Source organism: Lontra canadensis, unplaced genomic scaffold, assembly GCF_010015895.1.
Source record: "Lontra canadensis isolate GAN:19392208 unplaced genomic scaffold, GSC_riverotter_1.0 scaffold29, whole genome shotgun sequence".
Taxonomy (NCBI): Eukaryota; Metazoa; Chordata; class Mammalia; order Carnivora; family Mustelidae; genus Lontra; species Lontra canadensis.
The window spans coordinates 11,100,368-11,127,389 of record NW_022631023.1 but is presented as its reverse complement, the minus strand read 5'-3'; the positions used below and the strand labels follow the sequence as shown (position 1 = coordinate 11,127,389).

General features: G+C 39.5%; 2 protein-coding genes across 7 annotated transcripts in view; one reads left to right on the top strand and one right to left on the bottom strand.

Annotated features, from left to right (window-relative positions):
* Positions 1–14,986, top strand: part of SON (SON DNA and RNA binding protein) — a 32,199-nt gene extending 17,213 nt beyond the window's left edge. The window contains exons 7-12 of one of the 4 annotated variants that reach the window (XM_032865393.1): positions 5,640–5,750; positions 6,939–7,055; positions 11,231–11,378; positions 13,780–13,851; positions 13,954–14,069; positions 14,647–14,986. In XM_032865393.1, coding sequence (XP_032721284.1) covers positions 5,640–5,750; positions 6,939–7,055; positions 11,231–11,378; positions 13,780–13,851; positions 13,954–14,069; positions 14,647–14,805 — 723 coding nt within the window. In that variant the 3' untranslated portion in view covers positions 14,806–14,986. Of the gene's footprint in view, positions 1–5,639; positions 5,751–6,938; positions 7,056–7,557; positions 7,886–10,469; positions 10,550–11,230; positions 11,379–13,779; positions 13,852–13,953; positions 14,070–14,593 lie in introns of those variants that run through there. The other 3 variants (XM_032865394.1, XM_032865396.1, XM_032865395.1) reach the window with 3 other exon arrangements.
* On the bottom strand, positions 5,973–26,925 carry DONSON (DNA replication fork stabilization factor DONSON). Of its 3 annotated transcripts, none has more exons than XM_032865406.1 (11): positions 26,527–26,925; positions 25,735–25,815; positions 23,911–24,114; positions 22,813–22,991; positions 21,788–21,966; positions 21,090–21,168; positions 20,870–20,974; positions 19,970–20,168; positions 17,713–17,925; positions 16,561–16,706; positions 5,973–6,250 (listed from the first exon to the last, which is right to left on the bottom strand). In XM_032865406.1, the coding sequence occupies exons 1-10, from the start codon at positions 26,836–26,838 to the stop codon at positions 16,569–16,571; spliced, it is 1,689 nt and encodes a 562-aa protein (XP_032721297.1). In that variant the 5' UTR covers positions 26,839–26,925; the 3' UTR covers positions 5,973–6,250; positions 16,561–16,568. The 3 variants fall into 3 exon arrangements, with proteins under 3 accessions (XP_032721297.1, XP_032721296.1, XP_032721295.1); XM_032865405.1 differs by lacking the exon at positions 5,973–6,250 and adding an exon at positions 9,651–9,957; XM_032865404.1 differs by lacking the exon at positions 5,973–6,250 and having other exon boundaries at positions 16,081–16,706; positions 26,527–26,924.
* Positions 26,926–27,022: the final 97 nt, after the last annotated feature.

The following is a 27,022-nucleotide window of genomic DNA, read 5'->3' as shown; positions in this document are numbered from 1 at the left end:
AATTCCCCAAATCAGGCTACCTGCACATCTCAAGAGGGAAAGGTTAACTGACATTTGCAGTTGACTTAAATCTTGTAGTAGCTGAATATAAATCATGATATGAGGGCCAAACAGACTTACTTAAAAATTCTGATACATATGCTTTTAGTAACTTGGAGATGAATCGTTTAACAGAGTTGGGAAAAAACACAAGAAGATTATTTATGTGAGAAAAAATTTTCAGCCGAGTGAAAAATTGAAAAATTGAAAAATTCCAAGGGATTATCCTGAGAAGTGATCATAACTATTTTAACCTTAGTTGAACATGGGAAAAATGCTTAGTGAATCCTGATGAATGTTTCTTTTTGATTAAGACTATGTTATATGTATTTATATATATATGTATATATATTTGAAGTTTAATACTCTGCCATTTTCAGTTTTGACACTGACAGGTGCCTTAGCCATGTCTTTCCTCAAAATTCGTTGTCACATTTTAAAAATTGGGGGGAATTATTCCAAAGAAATGCCGAGGGGAAAAGTTGGGTATTCAAATTTTATATTAAGCAGTCTTTCACAAAAGCAGCAGAAAAAGTTCAGAGGGCTAAAAAAGTGGATTTCTTCTGTGGGAGGTTATATATACAACTTTTGATATCAGAACTCTTTGAGCTAGTTTCTTAGAAGATCAGACTGAAAAAATATATAGGTTAACTTTAATTTTAAGCAGAAACAATTCCAAAAGTTTTACAAGAGGAAAAGGAGTAGGGTTTTGTTTTGCCTTTTAGGTCTCTACTTTTACACAAGAGTAATGGTAAACACCTTGAGGAAATGGTCACAATATAAAATGTTTAGTTCCAGTTACTTAGCTATATCTTGCAAATTCATTTTGTAAGATTATGTTCTATATACCAGTGTTTGTGGAATACTATTGGTGTCATTTATGGGAGCATTGATCCTTTTGATTCCCTGTCAGGGGTTGAAATAAAGCCTTTTATAGAGTAAAAGGAAGGTTCTTTCAAATGGTCATGTTTTAAATGAGTAGTATTTTTTTTAACTTAATCTTTTTCATTTTAATATAAATGGAATTTGTGGTTTTTTTAGTTTTGAGCATAAAACATTTAAGCAAAGATCACAGATTCGATCTTAGCTTTGCTGTAATCCTTAACCCCACCAATTGTCTTGCACATGAGTGCTCTTTGACATAAGCGTGAGTGGATAGATATGGATGGATCAACATAAATCCGTATCTTATGGAATATCAGCTCATCAGACTGTGCCTTACTGCCATAGCATCGTCTTCCTACCCTGAAGCCAGCCAGCAGCATCCTCAGTAAGGAGTGACTACAGAACTTTGACCCTATTTGTGTGAATTTGAATCAAAAACAATGAAATCAAAAATGTTGGAAAACTAATACATAAAAAATTGTCCTTGGGGGCACTAATTCTTGGTAATTAGGATAGAGGCTTATTGGGTAGAAGATTTAAATGTAATCTTTGACATAAAATTTCCTTGGGTTTGCTATTAATCATAAATGTTTAGAGGTCCAGAGGGAGGTAGGCAGTCTGCCTGGTTTTATTGAAAAATATTTCCACATCCCAGTGGAGCTACAGTTCTCTTAAGTGTAGAAGTTCTAAATTTATAGTTTAGGAAAGCTCAATTCTTGGGATAAGATTTAAGTTTTAACTGAAAATTAAACACATGGGTCCTGGCAGCGCTAGAATGGTTCAATACAGCCTTGTCATGCATTCTTCTTTCCTTAGATTCTCCTCAGTGATTAACACCGAATTTCTTTGAACCATTTAATAGGTTATCTGTTTGTTTTCTTATTGTAGTTTATTTAGATTAAATGTATTAGAGTTATACTAGAGAATTCTATATGATGTAATAAAAAGATTCATAATTCGTGGTTTAAAAACCAACGCATGACAACTGAGATACTCTATTTTGTGTGGCCTTTGTTTTTGTAGTTGTCATCTTTTCTATATGAACCTCTTTGTAACTTGTTAATTTTTACTAAGTATTTTAAAATCCTATTTTACATATAGGTCAGATGCATTTTCTTAGTTTCATGTGCCTAAAATTAAAAGGTTCTTTTTATACTGTCTTTTAAGATACCTGCAGTTATCTTTGTAGAAAATAATTGCCATATTACAGGGCTTCTTTTCTTTTCTTTATCTGAATGACCCCCTCGTAATACTTCTTTTTAGCCCTTTTGTATCCTTTCATTGACTTTGTAAGAAATACCTAAGGTAATTGTTTTATTTATGTAAATAGTAGGGTTGACAAAAGGGGGAAGTAAATTGACTTAGGGTTTGTGTGTTTGTTTGTTTGTTTTTCTTTTTGACTTAGGGTTTTTTAAATGAGGAAGATACGAAGGTACACAATTATAACTTGGGCTATGAAGTGCATGTTTTATTATGGATTTCATTATTCTTGACACTTGTGGATTATGGAAGAAGTAATCGCCGATGTTGCTATAGTACAGAGATAAAATAACTTGGATAGGTTTTTAATAATACGAGAACTGGAATTATAATTCAGAATACTCCTATGTAAATTTTACTTCTTTGAATAAGTTCTAGCCTAAAGGAAATTAAACATTTCCCCTGTTACAATACTTAGAATATTACTATGGTATCATAATTAAACTTGAAGAAATCTGCAGTATATTAGGGGAAACAAATAAGGCTTGTTGATAACTTGACAATACTATATGAGATTTAAGATTATTTCCCCCCTTGCTTTTAGAAGGGCTTTAAAAAAAATTTTTTTTAAACATTTTATTTATTTGACAGAGATCACAAGTAGGCAGACATGCAGGTGGGGTGGGAGGGGGGAAGCAGGCTCCCTGCTGAGCAGAGAGCCCCATGTGGGGCTTGATCCGGGGACACTGAGATCAGGACCTGAGCCAAAGGCAGGGGCTTAACCCACTGAGCCACCCAGGCACCCCTAGAAGGGCTTTTTAAGAAGCATCATTTTGGTACCTTTGACATATTCCTTTTTCTGAGCAACATTAAAAAGATGGTTAAGCCTCTGAAGTTCACTATATAGTATAACCCACTGTATACTGTTTATGTACACACATATATGCACACCATATAGTCCAATGTAGTCACTGGCCACTGAAAGATCAGTTCATTTATTGCCCTAGACACATTACAAGTGCTTACTTGCTGTCATTGTAGAGTATAATACTGGCCAGTGTTCTAAAGAATAGCTCTGATACTGTGTGGGAATTTTAATACTGATATATAACATTTGCTCTAGTCCTTCAGTATTAATGCTTTGGGGATTACATTTGGCTTTTTGTGCATTATTGCATATTTTGAATTACCTTGAAAACCTGGAAACATGGTTTTTGATTCAAACTCTTGAGGATCCTTGAGTGGTTAAGATAATCCTGGTTTATTTTATTTTGAGTATATTTCTTCACATTTAAAAATATGAATATAAAATTAATAGATTACTGTTGGGTAATAAGGTTTTGACATGAATTTGCAGCTCACTTGGTAAGCCTGTTGAGTAAATTATGTTACTTCAGGAAGAAAATAGTTGTAATTCTATCTAAAGCAAATTTATATTAAACATCAAGGTTGTTATATTAAAATTTCTTCCAGCGTGAGATGTGAATATAACAAAGTATTACTGAGATTTGAATGAAGTTTCATCCTGGGGATAAACGACGAGACATTTAGGTTATCTGCTTATTCAGTAAAGCCTTAAAAAGAAAAAAGTATGAAGATATGTTTCCAGATGGCGGAATTCAAAGATAGGTGTATTCATTTGCTTTCCAGTTGGGAAGAATTTTATTCTGGAAAAGTTGGGAGATTTCAGAGCCATCTTAACTGCATATTTAAGGCCAAATTCATAGTTGGAAATTGGGAATCAGGGCTTAGGGTGGTGGGTAGATAGATTTTCCACATTATTTCCTATAAGCTTAGACTTATTTGAATAAAAACCCATCTATATCTAAACATCAAAAGTTTATAGACTGCTACACAGAGTAGTTCAGGCAAGGTTAATGAACAGTATTTGGGGTGTATTTGGTAGGCCTTCAAATTACATCGATAATCCTGCCAAACAGTTTTAGGAAACATCTAAGATAGGCCAAAGGAATGTAAATTTCAGCCTGAAATATCTGGGTTCTCATTTAAAGTACCAGCAGTTAATCAGAATTACAATAGAAGTAAAGATACTAAAACTTTTAGTGTTTACTTGTGATTTTGCCTATATTATTTTTTATAGGCCCCAGACATAATTAGTATGGATAATTACTATATTGACTGAGAAATTTAAGATCTTCCTTTCCTGAGATCTATAAGCAGTATAATTACAGAATGAGTTTAGATTCGTTTTACTTTGTTTTTAAGAAGGTAATACATAAGAATCTTTGGGTGAAAAAATTTTATTTTGCTAGCAGAGTATTATGATTCAGCAAGATAACTAAGAGTGATGCAAGAAAAAGGGGTTCATTCTGAAGGTAGGAAAAGGAAGATTAGTAATTCTTAATGCATGAGATAGAACTAGTCTCTCATTGTCACATACTCCTTTTCTGCTATATAGGTCTTTGTTTTAGAAGAAATATTTCATATACAGTGCACAGTTAAACTACAGATAGCCTTTATTTAGCTTTTAAGGAAAAATCCTTAGCCATTGACATATCTTACTGACTTCTTATGTTTGTCATATCCATGCAGTACCCATTAATCATTCTTTGTAAATGAATTTGGGAAAACCTTCCCATGTCAAATAAACATTTCCGAAAATGAATTTTCTTGGGTGCTAAAAATTGGTGAGTTGATACAAGTCAGCATGAGCTCTTAACATTAGAATAAAGAACATCAAATACTTGATTTTTCTTTTATGGTTGAGCCTTCCACAAATCTGGTAAATTGGGAATTTGCTCTAAAGATTACCCTTTAAGAATTTTCCTGGACATTATGAAACATTTAAAAAAGTTAAACCATAAAATCAATCTGCTTAGCACAAAGTTTTTACAGGTAGGGTATGAGCTTTGAAAAGGAAGACCTAAGTCCATTCAGATATACCTTATTTTAAGTGTTTTTGTTCATGTTCTGTACCCCCACAGAAATACTTTAATTTGGGTCGTTAATGTATGTAAACTGAAATATTTTTCAAAGAAAGGGAGTTCCTAAGACCAAATTATCCCTGAGCATCTGCAAGAAGATGAAAAGCTGTGTGGAGAGACCACTGATAACGATAGTGGTTTTCTGCTCGCTTATTTAGGAACCTTGCTTATTGCTTCTGAACATTATGCTAATAAGTAAGGTAAAATGAAAACTAATGCATATAAAGCTAGCAGTTAGAAAATAGTTCAAAATTTCTGTTTTTTGGTAAATGACTCGTTAGTGAAGGCCAGAGAGTTTTAAGTTCTTTGCAGTTTTCTATGATAGTAATTTGATAAAGTAGAAAATAAATCACATTTTGGGTTGAGTCAGCTGCTGCCTCTGATACTTTAAAATTTATCTTAAAACCTCATCTACTTTCCAAGGTTCCTTTTTGGCATTTTTTTCCTGTACTTGGCAAGATTGTTAATTTGTAAGACTATTTTCTATGACATGTAGCAGCTAAAGAGCATTTTTTAGAATTTAGGGGGTCTCTCATAATTTGAGATAATTATCTATGTTTTCTTTCTTAGCCTGTGGACATCTCAACAGCAATGAGTGAGCGGGCACTTGCTCAGAAAAGACTCAGTGAGAATGCATTTGACCTTGAAGCCATGAGCATGTTAAATCGAGCTCAGGAACGGGTATGTAGTTGTTCTAATGTCTAAGTAAGAATTTAATTAGATAGTTGTGACATAAGCAAAGTCTGTGGCATGCTGTTGAAATGTAGGTCCTTATCTTAAAAATCCAAGGAAATAATTTGGCATTATTAGCTTATTTTAAATGAAAGTGATTTGGGGCATGATCATTCATTTAGTAAATATTTATTGTGTACTATGTGGCACGAACTGTTTAGGAGAGTAGTACAATAGAAAAAATGTCGCTGCCCTTAAAGAGTTCGTTATCTGGTGTATAAAAGTAGCTCTGTGCCCATAGTAGCCCTGTGAAATGTAGGTACTATTATGACTCGCAGTTTCCAGCGGAGGAAACGGACAGTGGTTAGTCAGCCTGAAGCAAGTATGATGCTGTATGTTAACTACACTGGAATTTAAAAAAAAAAAGTGATTAGGCAGTCTGAGTCCGTGGTCTGTACTTTTAACAGTAGACAGCTTTTCCATTTGTCTTCTGCATTCCTTTGGTAGATCTGTATAGAAACAGTAAATACACATTCAGACAGATAAGAAAATAATACTGCCTGACAGTACAAGCATACAGTAAGTCTACTTTGAAGGACTGACAACTGATCTTTAACCAGCACAATAAATGTTGGTGATTAATGTAGTGCTCAGTTTTTAAAGAAAGCTGTTTTATGTGTTTGAACAATTTCCTGTGCTTATTACTCCTTAAACATGTCTCTCGAATTTATTCTGGATTTCTAGTACCACAGAAAAGGTAGTTAAAAAAACTCCAGTGGTTATGACGTTTATATATGCACATAAGCAGAGGGTGGGGATCCTTTGCTGTACAGACTCTTTTCTGTGTTCATATATTCATGTGGTATTTTAAAGAACGAGTATTACAGTTACGCTTTTTAGTTGTTAGAAATACAAAGTTGTTAGAAATTGTTACAAATGGGACCCACTGAATGTTACCAAAGTGCTTCTTGTTACAAATGGGACCCACTGAATGTTACCAAAGTGCTTCTTTGGAGCATTTAAGAAAAAATGTTAAATATGTATAAAAATTCAGCATACTGTTTTAAAAGTTGAAGTTTTAGGTCTTAGCCTTTTCAAGAATGACATAAACTGTTTCATGTAGTGAAATATATCAGTGGGATTTTGACTAGATAAGTACTTTTACTTAATTCATTGAGGCATTTGTTTTTCCTTCAGATCGATGCCTGGGCTCAGCTGAACTCCATTCCCGGTCAGTTCACCGGAAGTACGGGAGTACAGGTTCTGACACAAGAGCAGTTGGCTAATACTGGTGCCCAAGCCTGGATTAAAAAGGTACACGACATCCGCATATATGAAAGTGGCCAAGTACAAAGTTAAGATTTTTTTTAGAAAACGTGTTACTAAAAATGCACAAAGAGGCCAGTGACTTTAACCAAAGTTCATGAGTAAATTTGCTCTGTGTGCATACTCAAGATGGACACTGAAGATGGACCTGATTTGTGAGACAATGGCGGATGGATAAATGGGGCTTAAGAGCTGCTCAGTTTATATCTTCAAGTTTTATTTCTGTATTGCTGCCGCTGGGTTTTTGGGGGGTGGTTTTTTAAAACTGTTTTGAATGCTAACAGTGTATCTCAGGTGCTGTTCAGAATGTTCCACAGTTCCTGTTGGACTACTAATCTAATGATTTCAAAGCAGTGGTTCTCAAATTTTTTCTCATCATGGGATACTTTATTACAGGTTTATTTTTGGTGGATCACTACCCCCAAGAGCCCTCTTACCATCCCAGTTTTTCCATTTCTCTATTCCTCTGTCGTCCTTTTCCCTTCCTTAGTGCCTGTGCCCTCTTGTAAGCATTCTTGGCCCTCACTCCTCATCCGTCTGGTGGTCTCCAGTCCCCGGTCCCTATGGTTGTCAGCTGCCGGGTACAGCAAGTTGGTTGGGAGGCCCCAGTATTAGCACTGCATGTGGTGATTTTGCCATGGGACTGGACGGCTGGGGAGGAGGGCTGGAGTGTGCGTGGGGGAGGGTGGGCAGTGCTGAAGGGGTGGTGAAGGGGGTGGGGAGGGGACGGAGGATACTATTTCTGTGGACCACCATTTAGGCCCTGGTGGCCTCTGGTGATCCGCAGGCTCAATTTGAGAACCACTGATCTCATGAAACAAACAGAATAAGACCTAAATACAAGGGAGAGGACGGACGCCTCGTGCTGTGAAGATGTAGGTGCTCCTGGTTTCAGAGTCCGGCAAGGAGACCTGTGAACTCCACCTACGGCTGCCTCATTGTTGGGGGAGTCTTAGGTGGTCATGAAGGGCTTTCTGAATGCCTTCTGGTGAAGGGATGTGGTTTGGTTGGATGGGTGATGGGAAATTTGTTTCAGGAGTACTGGCAGCATGGCAATGCTGAACTGGGAGGCTGCGTGGTCTAAAGGAATGGGAAGGTTTCTTTATCCTGCTGTACTCCTGACTGCTTTTGTGATCATGGGCAAGTAATTGGAATTTCAGTCTCCAAGTGTCATAAGAAGACAAGTCCTTATGACTGCTTCACAGGGTGGTAATGAATAGCGTGGTGGGCACCTATTGGAGAATGGCTGATTGCTAGGGAATGAACTGAATTTCGGCAAAAGGAGATTTTGGTTGCTTCAGAGCTTTTAACCTCATAATACTTCAGTTTTGATAGCATTATCTCTAATGACCCTCTTATTAACAAATTAATATAAAACATATACCCTCAGTTTGCCATTTGCGGGGGAGATAGCTGCACATTGTAATAGGTATATGGTGGGCATATGGTCAGATTTATGAAAAATTTACAACTTGTTTATAATTTACTAGGGATCGCTGTTGGAAAAAAGATGAAAATCTAGCAAAATATTTTAAATTTTGAATTCATTTTGGGCTTAACTGTATTACAGTGTTTAAAAATGGTGATTTGTGTAGTACTTGAAAATGGCTCTCATCTCATTGGGAAGAATTACAGTTACACACCTATTTGAATACTTTTAATTCTTTAATACTATTTAATCTTGAAGCTGAGTGCTCAGTATTTCACGAAGTTAAACTTGAAGCATATGTGGGCATTTAGACACATAGATTAAATAGTCTTGTACATTATTAGGTAGAAACTTCCGAATGCTATTCCTTTGCAAAATTTTGGACTTCATTTGGATAATGAAGAACTGATCCATAATGTTTAAATAGTTCTAAAAATCACGTTAACATAACTTGCAAAAAATGAATCTCTTAAGGATTAAATTGGTTCCCCGCAGACTTTCCCTTAATTTTTTTTGACTTCCAGTCTCCTAGGCAGTTGACAGGTTTTAAATAATTCACAGCATATTAAATGTTACGTAAGTCATTTTGATAAATTAGATTTGTTCATCAGAGAAGTTTTTAAATAAGAAGGCTGTGCTTTCGGAACAACTGCCATTTATATGTTTACAGAAGAACATTTGCTACTGATAGGAGGGAACATTTTATAAAAATGTGGAGGTCATTAGCTGAAAATTTAACATCTTCACTGTCAAATACCACAAAATGTCTCTTTATTGCATTTAGAAAACTTTTTCAGTGATCATACAGGTTTTCTTGCCTTGCTGTTGCCCAGCACCCTCTTTTTTGTTAAAAACTCCATGGAATGACAACATTCTCCATATTCTTTTTAGTTTGTTACAGTATATTCTTAGATGAAAAAGAATGAGAGTTTACCATTATTACTGTTTGTCAGTAAAACATTTTTAACTGATAACTGATTTAAAAGAACCTTTATTTTTTGGAATTGAGTGGTTTGGACAAGCCCCGATGGGTATTGTTTGCTATTACAGTTTCATTAGATTAAGCAGCTTTTTGGTGAACTGTGTACACACTGGGGTAAAGAAACATGAAGATAGTAGAGAATGGAAACTGAGTTGGAAGCCTGGGTTTTTTGGGGATTTGCATTATACTCTGCACAGTTGCCCTTTTTTTTAGGAGTGTTGCCTGGAAAAGAGGGGCGGATGAACCTGGAAGTAAGTAAAAGTCATTCTAGGTGTGTAGCAATGAGGCAGTCGATACCCAAGCATCAGCTAACTTTCTCTTTATACATCAGCACTGCATGGCCTGCACCAAATAGGGAGCTGAACCAGGGCTATGTTTTTACCTCCACAGCTGCCTCCTTCCATCAGAGCACCTGGTTGAACTTAATGTCTAGTCACACGTCATTGGCATGCCTGCTCCCCAGCATATCATTTACAAAGCTGGGGGAAAAAATAAGACAATACAGTTTTACTACTGTGTGTAAAAACAAGATAATAAAAAATTTAGTGTTAACTTATCAATACAGGAAACGATTTATGCATACTCTTTCCAGAGCTACCAAAAGTTTTAACTCCCTCTGTTGATAAGTTAATGACTTTTGCTGTAGATTTGCTAGAGAACGTAAATCTAAAATTTAATAACAAGGGGAAGTAAAGCAGGATTTGGAGATGTTACAAATTGAAAAAAAAAAAAAGGCCATAAACCTCAACAGTAGAATTCGTTTGTTTTGTGTACATGGACGTCCTTTAAAATAGAGGCATCGCCATATTTTATTTCTCAATGTGTGAAAACGACTGTTGACCATGCTAATGTAGATAGTTGTGCCTCTTATGACATTAAGTGGTTTGCTGCTTTGATGGAAATTATGGTTCAGTGGGTTGGATACAAGAGAGATGACTGTTCACAGAATAACCTGTGAACTTTCACCCCTCTGTATGGAAACTTGTTTCAGGGCCAAATCCTTGTAGCTGTCTTCTTGCCCCGGTCAGTGCCAGCCCTACTATTCACAACACTGCTGCCACCGAGGCCTAGGTATGTAAACGCTTAAGGAGTTTTTTACAAGTCTTTTAACATCACGCTAGGTTTTAAAAGAATTCGGTTTCAGTTTGGTATAATGACAGGGTATTTTATGTGACTGTCCGTTTCTTACTGTGTAAATACAGAGACTTATCTTTTTGCTTCATAGGGATTTTCTTAGTAAAATATTTATACTTGCTTTATGGTAGAATGGGGAAGAAAACTTGGGATGTTAACAGTATGCTTCTTCAGTGTCCAACCTATTTCTAAATGATTTCTGGGCTTTATTCATTAACTAGGTACACCTGGGATAATTAATATTATTGACTGTTTTAACATTGCCTTCTTTTTATTTTGCAAGCTAAGAAGAGATACCAGTGAACCTAAATAGTGGACGAAAACAGGAGTGTTCTAATTTTTTTTTTTTTTTTTGGAGGGGGACATGAGGGCCACTGTTTTAAACTGCCATTTATTTGCCTTACTTGACTTTGAAAATACTTACGTTAATGTGAAAATAATTAGAACATCCACACTACAGTATGTATATAAGTTATAGAAATTTTAATTGCTATATCAGACCTAGAAGTAAAATAAGATTTTTTTTTTTTTTTTTTTTTTTTTTTTAAAGTTACACTGAGTTTGTAGTCAAATTCTAACTGTGAAATGGGGACATTTTACCTTTCTTTCTTTGGATAGGATCAGTTCTTAAGAGCAGCCCCGGTAACTGGAGGAATGGGAGCCGTTTTGATGAGAAAAATGGGATGGAGAGAAGGAGAAGGATTAGGAAAAAACAAAGAAGGAAATAAGGAGCCTATCCTAGTTGATTTTAAGACAGACCGAAAAGGTAACACATTGTTTGGGGAATGTTGATTATATACCTCCTTTAATATTTAGGGTTTCATTACCATCCTACTTTATTATTTTTTAAAATTTCCTTTTTTTTTTTTTTTAAAGGTTTTATTTATTTGACAGAGATCACAAGCAGGCAAAGAGGCGGGGGAGAGAGAGGAAGGGAAACAGGCTCCCCGCTGAGCAGAGAGCCCAATGTGGGCCAATCCCAGGACCCTGGGATCATGACCTGAGCCGAAGGCAGAGGCTTTAACCCACTGAGCCACCCAGGCACCCATCCTACTTTATTTTAAATTGAGTTCTGTACCCAGTGTGGGCTTGAATTCACAACTCTGAGATCTTGAGTCCTACACTCTACTGATAGAGCCATCCAGGTGCCTCTTTAAAAAAAAAAAATTTTTTTTCCCCAAAGTAACCTTCCTATAGTTTGATGTCCATGATACTTAAGTGGGGCATATTTATAGCTGTTATGACATGAAAGTTCTGCCCATTTGTGGCAGCTTTTATAGATACAGTTGGAGTCACTGATTTGAGCTAAAAGGTGGTCTTATGTTAGTTGCTTAGTATTACGGAAGTGTGCATAAATCAGTGTAATTGAAATTTCAACTAGATTATAGTTTATTAAATGTTAACCCCTTTTCTTTTTTCTTGATGGGGAACATATACTTCATATACTTGTCTTTGTTTCTAGGTAGGATATAGTTTTTTCCTTTCTCAGATATTTTATCCCACATGTTCTCCTTATTTCCAATTAGAGTGCTGTTTTGTCTTCATTTTATATAAACCCTTTTGGCATGTCCTTTCTTAAGCTCTAATTGAGTTTTCTTGGGTTGGGGCTGGAGACCAGTTGCTGACAGCAGCATCATCATCAGCTCTTCGTATTACCTTGTGCTTGGGGCACCTTGGGACTTCTGTCTTTACTAGTACTTTGCTACTCAGGTGGAGATCTGTCTGCATAGCCTGCATACAGTTGCTAAGTATTAAAAATACACTTGTGGGGGTGGGCTGCTGGGTGGCTCAGTCTGTTAAACATCTGACTCTTGATTTCAGCTCAGGTCATGATCCTCAGGGTTGTGAGATCGAGCCCTGCATTAGGCTTTGCACTTAGGTGTGGTGCCTGCTTGGGATTCTCTCCCTCCTCTGCCCCCTCCCCTCACATTAAAAAAAAAATGTATATATGTACTTAGTGCTCACTGATGACAGCCAGTTGGTACCTTTTAAATAATACCTTCCCTTGGAAAAACGTCTTACATAGATGGGGCTGAGCTGTCAGCTTTGTGATTTTAATAGCTTGTATAAAGCCTGATTTTTAAGAACTAGGAAGTTCAAAACTGAAATTAACGTTCCTTAACTTTGCAAACAGAAAGGTAAAGTTGAAGTTAATGTAGTTAAATTACTCTGTCAATGAATTTGGAAACCAACCAGCTGAGACCAAATGGTGTCTTATAAAATGTTTTGCATCAGAATTTCTGTACTGTCATCCATAGAATACTGTGATGCCATTTTTTAAATTTGAAATTGGTGGGATTTATTGTCATGATTCTCAAAATAGGCTGGAAATAGCATGAGAATCATCCTTGCTGTGGCATTAATTCAAATTCTGGATTGAATTAGGAAAGGACATTGTACTGATACCACATTGACATTGTCTTAATACAAGTTGAACAGATTTTTTTTGTCATAGAAGGTGACTGGTTGGAAGAAAACATCTGAATGCATGATGTAATTACAGGGAACATCCTTTTTGGAATTGTGTTAACAGTGTTGGGTTTTGAGAAGCATAGTAGCAAAATTAGTGAGGAACTGATTGAAAATTCGCAGGAAAGCATGGATTTTGGCTAGTAATACAGTGAAATCCCACTGGAAAGGGAGATTATGCAGTGAGATTGTCTTCTGTGTATATCATTTGATAAGTCAGAAAGTGGTTATTTGCTGGGAAAAATACGGACCCATTTATAGAGACACCCTCTTTTTTTAATTGTTCGGGGTGTGAGGCCTAAAATCCTCACCTTTTGGGGAGCTTTAATTGGGCATTTTGTTTAATGGGATTGGAAGCCTTTAGAAATCACTTGTAGTAAATAGACACTACTCTTTAAACTTAGAAATAGTCCTGGAGATGTTAAATATGGCACTATTCATATTCTAAGTTTCTGTGTTCTCTGAACATTTGATTTTTTTCCCCCAATTTCTAGTATCAAGGTATATGAACATAAAGTATATAGGTTTATATGTTGAAACACAGGGAAACAAGTCAAATTACATAAAAGTTAAGGGTAGTGGGAGTTGAATATTTTATTGGAAGGCATAGGTTGTGATTCACGTTCCTAGAATCATTGTATAAGTTTAAAATGATGCTTTGGAGTTTATTCAGTGAACATTGGCTTTTTATTTTAAAGGTCTTGTTGCAGTAGGAGAAAGAGCACAAAAGAGGTCCGGAAACTTCTCTGCTGCAATGAAAGATCTGTCAGGTGAGAGCACATTTTAATTTCCTCTTGTCCCATCCCCACCTTGATTCATAATTCGTTACCACAGATAGTGAAAATAATTAATGGCTTTTTTTCCCTCTGTAGGCAAACATCCTGTGTCTGCTTTGATGGAAATCTGTAATAAGAGAAGGTGGCAACCACCAGAATTTCTCTTGGTCCATGATAGTGGCCCAGATCATCGCAAACATTTTCTCTTTAGGGTAAATATGAATTTCTGCATTAATTTTGTACCCTTATTAATTTGATGCCTGGAGGGTGAGGGATAAGCATTGTATGGTCACAGGATGGGTACATTGTGGGTTGGGAGTGAATATGTATGTGTGGGCAGAAGTGGTAGGGATTTGGGATTTTAAAATAAGTATACTTTAACATGACCTGTCAATATCCAATTTTTCAAAAACGATGGAGGGAAAAAAATGGGCGAGTCTGGTGAATAATTTGTTGACATTTTCTAATGGAACATGGGGAATTAATTTTAAGTTTTATCAGGGTTTTCTCCATTCCCTACCTCTCCCCCACCCCCGCCCTCCCATTTGGAGACCTGCTTTTAATTTGCAGTCCCTTTTCCCAAATGATTTGCTTTCTTTGGGTTGAAATTAATTTGACTTACACAGTATGGGTTTTATATTTTGGTAAATTATTTTTCTAGCATTTAGTGAAAAAATACAAAGCTAATAGATATTAAAGTTTGATGCTGTTCTTATTGTATGTTTTTCTTGAATAGGTATTGAGAAATGGAAGCCCTTACCAGCCCAATTGTATGTTTTTCTTGAATAGGTATTGATAAATGGAAGCGCTTACCAGCCCAGCTTTGCCAGCCCTAATAAGAAGCATGCTAAAGCCACAGCAGCTACTGTGGTTCTTCAAGCAATGGGCCTTGTACCAAAGGACCTCATGGCTAATGCCACTTGCTTCAGGAGTGCCTCACGTAGATAGATTGAGGTTTTATATTAATCATTTCAGATAATTTTACTCTGCATCAAAATGTATTTCCTCTTTAATGTTGTAAATATTTGGCAATTTAAGACATTGTGTAAAAAGCAATCTGTACAAACATCTCCAGGCTTTGATTTTTGTACCATGGAAATTGTATTTAACCATACAGGGTTTTGGTATGTTTATATTGTTTACCTTAGTGATGTATTTGTTTAAGTGGCTAACATCCAAACGATTGTTTGAAGGCATCCGTAATCTTCAGTGTGGAATGTTAAATAACGCTTTTATACTGTATTTTGTACTATGATGTAACCTCCCTTCCTTATGGCTAGGCTGCTGTACCACCTGCCTGTAATCCGTGAAGGGCTGTGCACCTTGTACTAGTTCACAGTGGGTCCTGCTGGACAGATGCTGGGCCAGTGTTACTGAGCTAATGAAGCAAGATCTGTTCCACAGGGCTAATGCCACCATCTCCCCTTAAAATTTCGTAGCGGTTACACACAGAGAGTGCTGTGTTGTGTGATGACCTGCACTAAGTCCTGCTTTCCCATCAAAGCCAGCTGGGCCATGAGAAGGGAGTCCGAATGAAGTCCGATTCGAATTCTCCTGCAGAGGCCAAGTACATTTAGTATGGCATTGAGTTGTGATATAGTTTTACTTTGATGTGCATTTTGAATTTCAGCTACACCTAGATAGACGTTAAATGATAATTAAAATGCTGTAACCAACTTATCTAATAAAATCGGCACCCAGCCACTATTTTGTTGACTATGAGAAAGTTTAAGTTTATGTTAATTTTTAGGGTCTGATAGAATATTTCATGTGTATTACAGTGGTATTCATAATGCTATGTCTCTAAACTTTATTTTCAAAAGCTTAAGGCCCAAATATAAACTTCTCTGGAATAAATGGTGGTGTTTTATTTTCTGGATCACAAAGTGAACACATACTTCTTCACTAAATACTGTTGTTTCTTTACCCAATGCTTTTGATTTCTAAGTACTTTTATTTTTAAGAAAATCTGAATTATACACACACACACACATGCACGCACGCACACACACACCCCTACAGGAGCAATAAATACTACTTTACCATAACAGCTGAGCATACATTACAATTATTAACACTATTCTGTGGGGAATACAAAATACCTTATCTGATTTAACATGCATTAAAAAACCAAATTTACTATCTTTGAGAAGAGAATTATTATAAATCGGAAGGAAAGCAGCAACTAAGAGACACATCAACAGTCATTATCAGCTCAACGGGTATGGTCTACATTTGTTTTATATCTTTATAAAAAGTTAGAACCTGCCTATAATTGCAGGTGATTTATCAAATATAGTTTTGCCCTCATGCCATCAGTCACAATGCCAGGAGATAACAGTAATTTAGCTTCAGTTCCCATTTGTAAGGAAAAACTGACATTCATGACATTCAGTTTTCTACTCCATTTATAAATTAGGTTGAAAGTCTGGAAGTCTCAAGTTACTGATGTTTCTAAGAAGCTGGGGGTTATCTTCGTATCTGAACAAGCTAATCAGAATAGTAAAAATGCTGATTTAAAATCTTAATCCCACTGTTTAACCCATGTAATAAAGTAAAAGATTAATGTTTATAAACATCTGAATATTTTAAAGATAGTTATATTCCTTTAACTTCCAAAATGAACTTTAGAGCCAAAGGGATAACAATCTTGAATTTCCTTGCTAGAAGGCTTTTTTCCTCAAAGATTCCTTTTAGGCTTACTTTGATGTTCAGGATCTCCAATTATAAACGTAGTCGCTCATTTCCACGTGTCGTAAAGATGATTTTCCCAGTATTGGTGTTAGACTAAGTTGGTCTAGAGTCTTAGGATGCAGCCCACAGTTAGCGAGCTCCTCACGAACGGTCTCCTGTGGAAATATGTACTCAGGTCAGCACATCACTCTCGGGGCTCTCCACCCCACGTGGGGCTCGAATTCACGACCCTGGCAAGCGCTGCATGCTCTTCCGGCTGAACCAGCTCGTTCCCCTTCAGGTTTTAAAGTAGGCTCCGTGCCCAGCGTGGGGCTTTTCAGTAATTAGGATTGAGAACGCTGAACAGTACAGTTTAATAAACTGGTATCAGGGGTTGCACCCCTGGACACTCCAATTTTAGTAATTTCCATGGAACTTTGAAAAATACTCGCCTTATCATTTGTTCATAAGGTAAAGGCAGTTCATTATCAATAGACATGAACCCTGAAAATTTTCACATATAACAACAGCATCCACAAATAATTTTGGTTACCCTTAGAAGTCTGGCAAATGATAAAAGCATGAGGCAATTTTAAAGGTCTTAATTATAACCTGTAAATAAAAACTATGACCCAAATTGCAGGCAGATACTAGTTAAATATCCGTAGCTGTTTATAATGCAAGAATCAGGTACTATTAAGTTCCGGATCTGAGATGGCCACGAACATAACTTGCCTTTTCTTTGTGTTGGGGTTAGTTCTTCAGTCATGTTGGGTACGACAATCCAAATTCCTTACATTTACCTCAAAAAAACCAAACTTACCCCTCATCTTAGTAATTAGGATTGATAAAGTTACTATGAGTACAGTTTAATACCCTAAGACACAAGTTTGGCTTACTAATTCACTTCTTCCATCTGAGGAAACTAGCTACAATGAAATGCTTACAGCTGTCTACTATGTTTTTGTCCTTAAGATTTTATTTATCAGAGGGAGGGAGGGAGCATGCGCATAAGTGGGGGGGGGACAGCAGGCAGAGCAGGCAGAGGGAGAAGGGGGCTCCCTGGCGAGCGAGGAGCCCAGTGTGGGGCTCGATCCCAGGACCTTGGGCTCATGACCTGAGCTGAAGGCAGCTGCTTAACCTACTGAGCGCCCGCAGGCGTCCCTACAGCAGTCTCCTTACCTTATCCAGTCCTTCATTCACTGGCAGGCAGGCATTAAATACAGCAGTTGGCTCGTGTGTATACAGTCCAGCAGAAAATGACCCCTTTTGTGAAGACTGGAGTAGCATGGTTACAGAATGCAGACAATGAGGCATGACGGGACCTGTGATCTCCAAACTACATTGGTCTTTGTATCCAGAAATAGCTTGCGTCTTCACATTTACACTTCGTGCCTTCAAGAAAATTTAAAGAAAAAATGACGGTCACCATCTCTCAAGCTTTTGTCCCTAGCCAAAGACTTGTTCAATAACTTCATTTGGGTTTTCCTCTCTACTAACCAGTGATGGACCGAAGAAGGCAGAGCATAGAGGGAAGAGTCCGTGGTATTGTAATAGCACTGTATGGTGACAGCAGCTACTACACATGATCGTAGCATAAAGTAGCTCACAAGACATCAAAAGAATGCTATAGGAGGAAAAATGTTAATTCTCCATCTGTAGCACATCTCCAAATTATGACTCAGTGTAAGCATGTTCTAAAGAATATAACTTTTCATAGGGTATCCTGACTTAGTAATATACTTGTCTTATTAAGAAAAAGTTTTTTGAAGATTATTATTTGAGAGAGAGAACAGAGGGAGAGAGAGGGAGAAGCAGGCTCCCCACTGAGCAGGGAGCCCAATGTGGGCTTGATCCCAGGACCCTGAGATCATGACCTGAGCCGAAGGCAGATGCTTAACCAACCTGAGCCATCCAGGTGCCCTCAAAAATTTTTTTTCAAAGTAGGAGCCGTACCCAGCATGGAGCCCAGTTTGGGGCTTAAACTTAATGACCCTGAGATCAAGACCTGAGCTAAGAGACGTTTAACCACTGAGCCACCCAGGTTCCCCCATAAAATTTTTTTTTAAATGGAGGGCACCTGGGTGGCTCACATGGTCAAGCATCTGCCTTCGGCTCAGGTCATGATTCCGGGGTTCTGGGATAAGTCCCACATCGGGCTCCCTGCTCAGTGGGAAGCCTGCTTCTCCCTATGCCTCTCCCTCTCAATTTGTCCCTCATGAATAAATAAAACCTTTTTTTTTTTTAAAGATTTTATTTATTTATTTGACAGGCAGAGATCACAGAGAAGCAGGCAGAGAGAGAGGAGGAAGCAGGCTCCCTGCTGAGCAGAGAGCCCGATGCGGGGCTCGATCCCAGGACCCTGGGATCATGACCTGAGCTGAAGGCAGAGACTTTAACCGACTGAGCCACCCAGGTGCCCCCAAATAAATAAAATCTTAAAAAAAAATTTTTTTAGTGGAAATATAGTTGACACACAATGTAAACATTGGTTTCAGGGGTCCAACAATGATTCTGTAACTGTATACATTATGCTGTGCTCTCTCAAGTGTAGCTCCCATCTGTCGCTATACAGTGCTGTCATAGCACCGCTATGTTCCCTATGCGGTGACTTTCATTCCCGACTTCCTCTATTCCCTAACTGGAAGCACGTACCTCCTCCCACTCCCCCTTACTCCTTTTTGCCCACCTCCCATTTGAGTTTAGGAACATAATTTCAATGCAGAATATCGGGCAAATATAAGAATAAATTATATTTTTTTAAAGTAAATAAAGGGGCACCTGGGTGGCTCAGTGGGTTAAGCCTCTGCCTTCAGCTCAGGTCATGATCTCAGGGTCCTGGGATCGAGCCCCGCATCGGGCTCTCTGCTCAGCAGGGAGCCTGCTTCCTCCTCTCTCTCTCTCTCTCTCTCTCTGCCTCTCTGCCCACTTGTGATCTCTGTCAAATAAATAAAATCTTAAAAAAAAAACCAAGTAAATAAAAATTCTACTGTTAATAACATTCACTATACATTTTGTATTTGCAAGCGTAATTTTTTTCAACACTGTAGATACACAGCTGTTCTTTTCACTTATCCATGATTCAAGTTTTGAGCTTAATAATTTAACATAACAACCTCGGCTAGGATCTTTACTGGTTAAGAAATGAGACAAAATGAGATCAAGCAACTTTTCCATATGGCAAAATGCTTTTGTTGCCAATCCTATTTATTCAGTCAGAAACAATTATTTTCATCTAATTCAAATAAGACATAGTAAGTGTATTTTGATGGAATTTCTTTGATACATCTTTATAAATGAATGACTTTTTTTTCACTGGGAGGAAAGCAAAGACAAAATCTGTACCATACAAAATGGCAGGAGTTACTAAAAATGAAGACTTTGTAAAAGGCTAATTTATGAGGATCAGTGATGGCCGCCCCCCCCCCCTTTTCATTACCTTAAGCATTTGCATCGTGGCACCTCGGAAAGCTACGGGCGATAAGAGGGTTGGAGGAAGTCCCGCCTGTGGACCTGAGCTGGCAATTACACTCCTCGAATTGATCAGAAAATTCAGCAGCGTCAAGGTGCTTGTTCCCCTCACCAACACAACGGACTCCGGTCTGTGGTCCATTTGCACTTCGTGTTTCTCTCTACATCTGAAGAGGACTGTCAAGGAGCTTCCAAATTTAAATCCCATAACCAATGGGGAAAAAACCCTTGATTCTGAATCACTTCAGGCCCTTTCTTCCCATTCCGAACTGGAAATGCTCTCGCCATCCCACTCTGCCGCCATTATAACTTAGTGGTTTAAATCAAAGTGATTTCTCTTTGGCCATGTGAATTTGCTAGAAGTGGACACCTCACAAAAAGTAATTTCTTCTCTAGTCAAAACAAAAACAACAAAAAAAAACCCATGCTCTCCATGGAGTTTCATTTTTTAAGAAAATAGTAATGAGGGACGCCTGGGTGGCTCAGTTGGTTGGACGACTGCTTTCAGCTCAGGTCATGATCTCGGAGTCCCGGGATCGAGTCCCGCATCGGGCTCCCGGCTCCACTGGGAGTCTGCTTCTCCCTCTGACCTTCTCCTCGCTCATGCTCTCTCTCACTGCCTCTCTTTCAAATAAATAAATAAAATCTTTAAAAAAAAAAAAAAAAAAAAAGAAAATAGTAATGATTGTTCATGGTTTACTGGTACTGAGGGAGTTTGTTATTTAGTGTCATGATGGAGAATTAGTTTAAATACGATCGTAAGGTAATTTAAGATCATAGTCAAAGAAAGCTGTCAGTCACTATTACATATGTAGCTCACTCACGGAATTAAATGGAAACCAACTGTAGTTAACATAGCAAAGGATATAGCTTGATTGAGAGCACGTCTGGTTTTTTAATTTTATCTTGCACACCCATCTCTTCCAGCCAGGAAAAACTTTCATCTTCATCCTCATCACTGATTACTTGTTCCCTAGAAAATTGTTATAGTTAAGAGTTTCCATTTCATAAAACGGTTCCCTCTACAAAACAATTACACCGAGTCCGTAAGTCTTTAGGGGACACAAAAGGTGATTTTAATCACATACTCTCCCTGTCCCAGGCTTGTCCCAGTTGCCTTCTTCTCATGGCCATTTTCTTTTATTAACGGCAGAGAAAATTCAATACCTACATGAGAAAAGAAGAATACAACTGATTTTTCTTTAATATAATCTTAAAGAACTTAACAGGTATGCCTTACTTTTAGAGAGTACGAAATCTAAAGATCTGAGCTTTTACCCTTGATCTATTAAGGGACTAGCTTTCAAGCTTTCTTGACAGTAGCCCAACACATACACACACACACACACACACACACACACACACACACACCCTCCTTTCAAACAAAAGGTTCAGGAAACAATACACACTCTCACGGCACATGGTAAGGTGCTCTTTCCTAAAGTACTGACTGAACCTACTAAATGGATTCCATGATCATTAATGGTTGACCCAGTTGCAAAATTGTTACTAAAAGGGGGTGGGTAATTTGTACTATCAAGGAATTTCTAGAGGAATATATTCAGATGGGAACTTCCCAGGTTAACACGTGGTGGTCAGATCAGAGAAGGGAATACCACTAACTTAAAGCTATGCACTGGGGACAGCTTAAAGCACTGCTGGGGAGAAGGTAAGGTAGGTAAGATTGGTAAAAGACAATTCAGCTGGCAAAAAGACAATTTACATTTTAGCTTTTAAGGAAAGTAAGATACAGTGTGGTATTCTCATTCTAAGCCAATGGTTTTACCTTCATTTTTCATAGCTTCTCTTATGCCTCTAGTTGTGGGAGATAGGAGAGCTGTGATCACATCATTTCCTGCTAATCCTGCCGCGCGGAACAGGATGGTAAACTGGTACGTACAAACGTAGAAATACGGGCAAAGTTTTGCCTTCAGCAGATTATAAAGAGAAGTGAAGCTCACAGACCTATGAAGCAGCACAATTTAGATTTTTTTAATGTATTTAGCTTAGCATCTAAAATTCAGTTTTTTATCATTCGGTTTGATACTTGATTGAAAACATAATACATGTATTACTGAAAATGGTTCGAATTTTTGCCACTACATATATAACTTGGCTGTTACAGGACTCAGATCGGTCATGGGACTCACTGATGACTTCTAAGTACTTTAACCGATAGTGTTTACTGCTTAATCACTAATGTTTTTTCTTTAAATAAAACACAATTGCTAACTGGTTGCTGACCCTTCTCGGAGCAGCTTCTGCTGATGAGAAAGGAAGCAGCCACTGAGAATAACATAAAAGAACGTCTGTATACGCTTATGGAACACTTACACATACTTCCACAACTGCATGAAGAGTGAATAAGAGTTAAAAAAAAAAAGTGAATAATTTAAATGTTCGTTATTAACAGCTTAGAAAAAATAATTCAAAAGGACATAGAGATCATTTTACCACTACACATTTCCACATCACAAGTAAGGAGAGAACACTGGTAAAATGAAAATTCACTTTTAAGATGCACCAGTTTTTAATCTTACCAGTCTCTCGGGGTGCCTGGGTGGCTCAGTGGGTTAAGCCTCGGCCTTCGGCTCAGGTCATGGTCTCAGGGTCCTTGGATCGAGCCCCACATTGGGCTCTCTGCTCGGCGGGGAGCCTGCTTCCCCCTCTCTCTGCCTGCCTCTCTGCCTATTTGTGATCTCTCTCTCTCTCAAATAAATAAATAAAATCTTTAAAAAACAAAACAAAACAAACAACTGCCTGAAAAACCACCAATAAACTTCACTCAAAAAAAAAAAAAAAAAATCTTACCAGTCGCTCATTAGAATGTGTTGCAAGGTTTCATCATTTGCCCAAGGGCTTATCTTTCCAGCCATTTTTCTGTCAGCTCCGATGCGAGGGAACAGTGGTAGCCAAGGAAAGGCAGGGTGAAGCCAATAGATAAGACTCTGCTGGAAGGCACAACGGAGCTCAGTGGAGACTTTGGGATCCTAAAATCCAGAGATGATATTGGACAGCTTTGGGCACATTAGAAGTAGACGATTTCATTAAGAAGCATTGATATGCCACTTATTCTCAGAATCTTTACTGTTTCTTATGGGAAAGTATTAATAGCGGTTACAGCAGAGTTTATTCTTGCCTGTGCTTCTTGCCTGTTAAACCGTATCAGAAGGAAGACTTAAGTACAGAGGGGAACGTTCCCTCGGCTCAGCATCGACTGTCGCCTATTACCACGGAGGGGGACTGTGGGGGTTGATGCTGTACGTAGGCGATACTACGTTCCACCGCTCTCCCCTCACAACTGTTTCAACAGCAGCCAGTACAAATGGGTAATGTGAACCAAAAATCCTCCTGATCTATTTATTAAAAAAGGTGTATCAAGGCCTCTTTGAGGTAATCACTTTTCATCTAGTTTGAGCCCATGAGCTGCCTAAGGAGAGCAATTAACGTTTCTCCAAAACCATTCTAGAACTCGTTAACTCTACTGCAATACTTACAACAGACTATCAACCCCGAAGAACTAGCGTACATAAAAAAAGAACATACGCCGTATCAGAAAATCAGCAGAATAACCAATCTGCCTTTGCAATCCTACTCAATTGCTTTTCATTTCTTTCCCTTACATTATCTTGCTCCAGAGACCTTGAAAAAGAATGGCTTAGTTCAAACAATTCCTGCCCAACACATTAATTCTCAGGACAGGTCCCTAAATTTAATGGGCAGTTACTGAATCTGACAGAGAAAACTGCATGAAAGCACCACTTAGGAAATATAAAATTTCCCAAGTCTTTGTGTCTCTAAATGTCAGAAGGAAAACTTAATAGAAGGAAGTATCTGTGCCATTTTGCAGAGAAGCACGTTTTACAATTAATTTGTTCCTTTAACACTTATCTGTTTTCTCAGAATTACCTGTATACTTTGAGGCAAAGTAACTTCTGTTGCCCTACAATGCTGGATGACACCTTGAGCTTCTTCCTGTGCTTTCAGATGATCTGCCCAGGTAAAGGGTTGAGAAGAGGTGAAAAGGAGTCGAGTTTTAATACTCCAGTCCACAGGTAACTCAGTACTTTCTGAGGATGGACTATCAGATGCGGAGAATGATACTTGCGGAGTCTTTTAGAAAACAGAGAACACAAAAATTAGTGGAGTACCAAAACCAAACCAACCAACCACCCCCAAAAAACCCTTTTAATCTACAGATTTGATCAACCAGAACGATCACAAAAATGTCAAAATTTTATAAACTGTGTAAGTAACACTTAAAACGCACTACACACTATGAAACACTCTACAGTTACTCAACTGTGGTTTCAGAGAGTGGTTTTCTCTGAGAAGCGGGGATCTATTGTTATGGATAGTGGTGGAGGGGCACATTTTACCTGTTAGTTTATATATAGTTCTATATAGTTCAACTACAAGAGGCATGTACTAGTCCCATGATCATAATTAAAAAAAAAAAAAAATCTACTGATCTTGCTGTCAAAGCAAAAACCTTCCAAGTGTTTTATTATTTTTTAAAAGATTTATTCATTTTTTTTGGTGGGGGAAGAGCAGAGGGAGAGGGAAAGAACCCCCAGCAGACTGAGCACAGAACCTGACTCGGGGCTCAATCTTGCAACCCTGATATCATGACCTGAACCAAAATTAGGAGTCAAACACATAACGGACTGAGCCCCTCAAGTGTTTTAAAAAGTACCTTTTAAGCCTCTAAAACTCTGGAACCAGGGCTAAGAGGCTCCTGCAGGTAAACTTAGGCAGGGCTCTTAAGAGGCCATATGTAAAAAGCATTTCCTGATTTCAAAACTTCCTTCTAGACTGTTTTGCTGTCTTTTCAAGGCAATTTTCACCACTTTACGATTCTTTGAGGCGACATCACATAAAAATAACAGGTAAGGGGGAACTATTTTTTTTAAGATTTTTATTTATTTGACAGAGATCACAAGTAGGCAGAGAGGCACGTGGGGGGGCAGAGCAGACTCCCCGCTGAGCAGAGAGCCTGATGTGGGGCTCAATCCCCATCATGGACCTGAGCGGAAGGCAGAGGCTTAACCCACGGAGCCACCCAGGTGCTTTTTCTTTTTTTTTTTTTTTTAAGATTTTATTTATTTGAGAGAGCAAGCGAGTTAGCACACAAGCAGGGGGAACGGAAGAGGGAGAAGCAGGCTCCCCGCTGAGCAGGGAGCCCAGGACCCTGGGGAGAATTATTTCTAAAAGACCCTGTGAAGGCCATCTATTTACGTGAAAGGGAAAGTGGGTCTTAGCTCTTGTCACCTGCTCCTATTAGGACAAACTCTGTTAAACCATCACAACAGGAAAACCTGCGGATTGGTATCAAGATAGCGTGCGTTGTGGTGGTGTCAGCAAGGTTCAGCGACATGCCACAACCTGCGGAGGTCATCTGGGGATCGAGTCTGAAGATTCAGTTAGGGACGAAGTTCAAACAGCAGCGGAGCGTGGACTGATGAGCCGGAGCTGTCACCAGTCACACAGGAATAGTGTCAGAACGGCTGGAGTAGGAGAACCTGTATCTACACCAACCCTGGCGTCGGTACCACGAGAAACACCATTTTTACATCGTATAAAGTCCACTCCGGTGCTGATGCCATCTTGACAGCCCTGGCACAGATGATCACTCAGCACTCCCGGCAAAGCGATTTTCCAAGTAAATGCTTCTGAGAGGTATGGATTTCGATTATAAGAATATACATTCTAACAACATTTAAAAACTATTACCTGGAGTAATTCAGTAACGGTTGTTCTTTCAGGAAACTTCTCTTCCCACAGCAAATCATTTTCCTGATTAGAATCTAAAAACTGAAGGGGAAAACAACGGTTCTTTTCAGTCCTAAGTGATGCTGGAGTTCGCGTTAACACGGACAGAGCCTCACCGGGCACACAAGTCCCTCCGCGAAGGCAAGGGCAGGAATTCACATGCAAATCACTAGCTCAGGGTTTCAGTTTTGTGTCTGAACTTTACTGTCAAAATGGGGTGTGGGGGAGGCCGGGGATACGTGCGCCTAATAACTGATGTAGAGATCTCAAATCGAAAGTTTCAAAAGGCTCTGGGGTTAAGAAAAGGCTAGGAAATTCGGCTTCCAGGACTCGCGAGCATCCCCCTTTCTCCAGGATGTTTTCGAGCGCGGGAGAAGGGAGGCTCTGAATCACGCAGGGAAGGAGGGTCTCCTGTAATCTTCCCACTGAGCAGCGGCCCTCCTGGATGAGTGGCTCCGGGATTTTTCGAGCCGTCTTCCCACTGACCTCTAACCCCCAGGAAGTCCAAGCCCGGCGGGACCGAGGGGGGCGCGCCCCAGGGCCCTGCGCTTCCCTCAGGGCGGGCGGCCGGAGCGCTCGCGGGGCGCACTCCACACAAAGCCCAGCTTCCAGAGCGGCCTCTCCCAAGGCTCAGGGCCCCTCGACCGCGGCGCTCTCCGCGCCCATTTCCCTCGACCGCGACAACTTGCCCGGATTTCACAGCGAATCCCCGCACTACGAGAGCCCCTCGCCGGCCAGGCCCGCCACACTCACCCGGCCCTCCGCCTCCTGCTGGCCGCGGGGCTGCCCGTCGGGGGGCTCCGCGGCGGCCGGCGGCCGGTTGTCCAGGCGGGCGAACGGGTTCCTGCGGGTCGCGGCCGGGCCGCTGCCGCCTCCGCCCGCCGCCGAAGCCGGGAAGGGGCGGAGGAGCAGCCCGGCCTCCAGAGCTGCGCGGCGCGGCGCCGGCTCGGGATGCTCCCCTGGTGAGGCGGCCGCCCCGCGGCTCCGGACGCGTTTTCGTCGGAGCCGCAAAGTCTCGGGGGGCTTCTTGAAATTGGGCGAGTAGCCAGGCACCGAAAGGGCCATAACGCGCGGCTCACGCAGAGGGGCCGGCCGGCCTCCCCGCTGGCGCTTCCCGCGCGCGCCGGCCCCGCCCCCGACGTGGCCCCGCCCCCGCGGCGCGGCGAGCGCGAGCGACGTCGGCCACCCGCGAGGCCCCACCCCCACGCCTTGGTCGGGTCTGGTCCCTTCCGCTCCCCGGCGCTCCAGC